Source organism: Simochromis diagramma, unplaced genomic scaffold, assembly GCF_900408965.1.
Source record: "Simochromis diagramma unplaced genomic scaffold, fSimDia1.1 OVJJ01000299.1, whole genome shotgun sequence".
Lineage (NCBI taxonomy): Eukaryota > Metazoa > Chordata > Actinopteri > Cichliformes > Cichlidae > Simochromis > Simochromis diagramma.
The window spans coordinates 492,550-496,909 of NW_024386795.1; the positions used below are offsets into that span (position 1 = coordinate 492,550).

The following is a 4,360-nucleotide window of genomic DNA, read 5'->3' on the forward strand; positions in this document are numbered from 1 at the left end:
GGTTAAACTCCTCACTGCTCACCTAGAAAACACCCAACCCTCATTACATCCATTGCAGTTTGGCTTTCGGGCACATCACTCCACAGATACTGCCCTGTGTATGTTAGTGGAGAACTTGAAGAGCTTGCTGGACAAGAGTCCCTGTGTTGGAGCTGTATTTTTAGATCTGAAGAAGGCTTTCGACTCTATAAACCATCCGATATTGTTGTCCAGATTGACTCAGTTTAATATCTCCAGTCAGGCTCTTCAGTGGTTTGCCTCATATCTCTCACACAGGAAACAGTGTGTGGTGTTGGATGGGGTTAAATCTCCATATTTAGACTGTGATACAGGGGTTCCTCAAGGATCTGTTCTTGGGCCCTTATTGTTCTCTCTTTTTATCAATAACTTACCTGAAGTCTGTCCAAATATATTTGCTCAAATGTATGCGGCTGATGCAGTTATATATATGCAAGCAAATAGTGTCCAGCAGGTGGCAAAAGATCTTACAGCTGCTTTTGCATTAATGCATAGCTGGCTGGAGGACTCATGCCTAATGTTGAACACCTCAAAAACTGTCGGTATGTATTTTTCAAAACGCCCCTTAAACTTGAAGCAGTCAAACATATTCCTGGATGGAGTAGAGCTTGAATTAGCTCCAGAATTTAAATATCTTGTGGTCATTCTAGACCCAACATTATCCTTCAAGAGTCACATAAATAAAGTGTCCCAGGTACTTAAATTTAATAATCGAAATTTTAATCATATACGTAATAATTTAAATATGAATGTTGCAAAAACTTATTTTTACTCAATGATCATCTCTCATATGGACTATTGTTTGACATCCTGGTCACTTGCTTGTCCAACAACACTTAAAACTATTGAAAAAATTTATAAAATAAGTTTAAAACTACTTGACAAAAAACCGACTTCCCACCACCACTGTCATGTGTTAAAAAAACATAAATTACTGAACTTCAATAACTTAGTGAAACTTAAAAGAGTGTGTTTAATATATAAAGTCTTACACTCCCTTGCTCCACCACCACTAAAGCAGTTCATTAGGCATAAAGAAAGCTCAGACAGGACCACTCGAGCTACAATCCGAGGAGACTTGTTTATACCCCACAGACGGACAGCATTTGGGCGGAGGGGGCCCAGGACGGAGGGACGGAGTCCACACAGAGACAGTTCAGGAGGGTGGCCACGCGGCCCGAGGCCGAGACAGTTCAGGTGGGCGGCCACGTGGACACAGTTCGGGAGGCCGGCCGTGCGGAAGGCAACGGCGGCCACTCAGGCGAAGGCAGTCCGGGGGCCGGCCGTGCGGAAGGCAGCGGCGGCCACTCAGGCGAAGGCGGTCCGGGGGCCGGCCGTGCGGAAGGCAGCGGCGGCGGCGAAGGAGACGACGGAGCAGCTCAGGGGGCCGGCCGCGCGGAAGGCAGCGGCAGCGGCGGCGGCGAAGGAGACGACGGAGCAGCTCAGGGGGCCGGCCGCGCGGAAGGCAGCGGCGGCGGCGAAGGAGACGACGGAGCAGTTCAGGGGGCCGGCCGCGCGGAAGGCAGCGGCGGCTCTCCGGTGTTAGGCGTGCCGGCCATGGCCCGGTGGGCGCAGGACCAGACGAGGCAGGACCAGACGAGGCAGGACCAGACGATGGCGATGCGGGGGCCGGACCAGGCGTCGCTGCAGAGGCTGAGGCTGGACCAGGCGACGGTGAAGCAGGAGCTGAGGCTGAGGCCGGACCGGGCGAAGCACAGGCCGAAGCTGGAGCAGGCGAAACAAAGGACGAAGGCTCTGAGGCTGGGCCAGACGAGGACGAAGGCTCTGAGGCTGAGTCTGAGGCCGGACCAGGCGAGGCAGAGGCAGAGTCTGAGGCCGGACCAGGTGAGGCAGAAGCAGAGCTAGGTGACAGCGAGGCAGCCGCAGGTGGTGGCTGGACGGGCTCCTCGGGCCCTCCTGCTGACGACGAAGGTTGCCGGACAGGCTCCTCGGGCCCTCCAGCCGACGAGGCATGAGGCTGGTGCGGTTCTCCTGAACCCCCAGCTGACGAGGAAGGTTGCCGGACGGGCTCCTCGGGCCCTCCAGCTGACGAGGCATGAGGCTGGTGCGGTTCTCCTGAACCCCCAGCTGACGAGGAAGGTTGCCGGACGGGCTCCTCGGGCCCTCCAGCGAAAACGGTCTCAGAACCAGTGGGCACTGGAGCCCCTGGCATACACAGGACAGGGCCAGCGGGTGCGGAAACCCCTGGCTGAGGAGCGGCCGGGCCAGCGGGTGCGGAAACCCCTGGCTGAGGAGCGGCCGGGCCAGCGGGTGCGGAAACCCCTGGCTGGGCAGCAGGGTAGCTCACAGCAGGCTCTGGGTACTGAACAGGTTGGTGGACGGGCGACTGGACTACTGACTGGACAGGAGGCGACTGGGGTGACTGGACAGGAGGCGACTGGGGTGACTGGACAGGAGGCGACTGGGGTGACCGGACAGGAGGCGACTGGGGTGACCGGACAGGAGCAGACTGAGCTACGGGTGACCGGACAGGAGCAGACTGAGCTACGGGTGACCGGACAGGAGCAGACTGAGCTACGGGAGACTGGACAGGAGACTGAGCTACGGGTGACTGGACAGGAGCAGACTGAGCTACGGGAGACTGGACAGGAGCGGACTGGAGAGCAGGTGAGGGAACTGACAGGAGTGGAAGCTGAACAGCAGGTGAGGCTGACGACGGAGCTGAGGTTGGTGTGGCTAATGGCTGAGCGAGCTAGTGAAGGGGACAACAGTGCAGCCTGGGCTAATAAAGCTGGTGCCTGAGCAGGGGACACCTCAGCTAGCCTAACCAGTGATACTGCGAGGGCGTGAAAAGCTGGATCAAGAGGTGGATGAGGTGGATGAAGGGTAGCTCACAGCAGGCTCTGGGTACTGAACAGGTTGGGTACTGAACAGGTTTTTTTTTTTTTTTTTTTTAAAAAGGGGTGAAGTAGTAGGTGGACCGGTTAGCTCTTTCGTGCCTCCAGAGCGTGAGGGCACTGGCTGGAGAGCCTCAGCTGAGTCTCTAGGGGGGTCAGGCTGGATCCTGGCCGTCCTCAGCCTAGGCGCTGGGACAGGCACGGGAGGTGGCTGGACACCAGTCACCCCCACTCGAGAAACCGAAGCGGGTGTGGCGGTAGACTGGGTCGCAGCTGCCCTCCTCCTGGGAGCTGGCACTGGTGTGGGGGTAGACTGACTGACGGGAGTGGAGATAATGACTGGGTGTGTGATGTTAGCAGGTTTATTGGGGATTGTTCTGGTTTTCCTGCCACCACTATTTACAGTCTTTGGGAGAGCAGAGCAGAACAAATCTTCCCAGTCCACAGAATCCTCCAGGAGGGAAACATCCCACGAATCAGAGATGGGGTTATGGTGCGTTTTGAGTGAATAATCAGATGGTGAGTGCGAAAAACAGTCACTGGAGCTCACCATCGGGAGTGGCTGAAAGTAGTCCGTTTTATGGCGTCGTGTGCGCCGATTTCTCCGGGAGGAGGAAGCGGGCGGGGTACCCGTCCGAGCCTCTGGCACGGGAGCCTCTGTTGAGCCGAGGTGGAAGACGGAGCCGCTGTGCCGTGGCGAGGTTGAAGGTCCGGTGAATGAGGCAGGTGATGTGTGAGCGTGGAGCGGAGTGGCGAGAGAGGGAGCGGCCGAAGCGCGGCGTGAGACGTCCACTCTCCGCGGCAGATGCTCCGGTGCAGGTGAGGCGGCAGGTGGGGGAACGCGGCGTCTCCGAGGCCCGCCCAGAGCCAAGCGAGTGCCCTCGAAGACGTGCTCTCGCTCCGCGAAGAGCCGCTGTCTCTCCTTGAGTTTTTCTGCCCACAAGGAGAGCGCTACCTCCTGCCGCTCATAGAGGTCCGAGTCCGCTGGGTTCCTAGCGTGTCTTCGTGGCACGGGTGGGGTCATTCTGTCAGGCGTTGTGTGGAGGTGAGGAGGAAGGAACCCAAACGCAGGACTCGCAGGTAGGTGAAGACTGGTGAAGGTTTATTATAAGGAGTGGATGAACAGAACAGAGGTAGAAAATGGCTGGCTGACTTAACTGAACTGAACGACATCATCAATGACCCGACACTGAATGGGTAGAACCGAGGGCTTAAATACACAGACTGGTGATAATGATGATAATGAGAGACCGGTGAGTACACAGCTGAACATAATGAACTAATGATAATGGGAAGAGGACTGAACATAATACACACAGACCAAGGCTAACACAATAAAACAGGAAGTGGAACAGGCAGTAGATAAACAGTGAATGTGAACTGAAAACACTGGGTCACCGACCCAGGAACCCTGACAATTAGAGAATGCTCGACATTCAATTTGTTTAAGGCAAAGGTTAAAAACTGGTTATGGACAAATCAAG

At 55.8% G+C, this 4,360-nt stretch overlaps 1 protein-coding gene across 1 annotated transcript; it reads right to left on the minus strand.

The window, feature by feature from the left end:
* Positions 1 to 1,560: 1,560 nt before the first annotated feature.
* Positions 1,561 to 3,900, minus strand: LOC120729290 (proline-rich protein 36-like). Its single transcript, XM_040024824.1, has 3 exons — positions 2,979 to 3,900; positions 1,856 to 2,655; positions 1,561 to 1,662 (listed from the first exon to the last, which is right to left on the minus strand). Exons 1-3 carry the CDS (start codon positions 3,898 to 3,900, stop codon positions 1,561 to 1,563), a joined length of 1,824 nt encoding a protein of 607 aa, XP_039880758.1.
* Between the last annotated feature and the right edge of the window lie 460 nt (positions 3,901 to 4,360).

Coding starts and splice junctions, on each gene's coding strand:
- LOC120729290 (XM_040024824.1), bottom strand. CDS start 3,900: ATGACCCCACCCGTGCCACGAAGACACGCTAGGAACCCAGCGGACTCG. Junction 2,656..2,978: donor AGTGCCCTCACGCTCTGGAG/GCACGAAAGAGC, acceptor CACTCCTGTCAG/TTCCCTCACCTGCTCTCCAG. Junction 1,663..1,855: donor CTTCTGCCTCACCTGGTCCG/GCCTCAGACTCT, acceptor CAGCCTCTGCAG/CGACGCCTGGTCCGGCCCCC.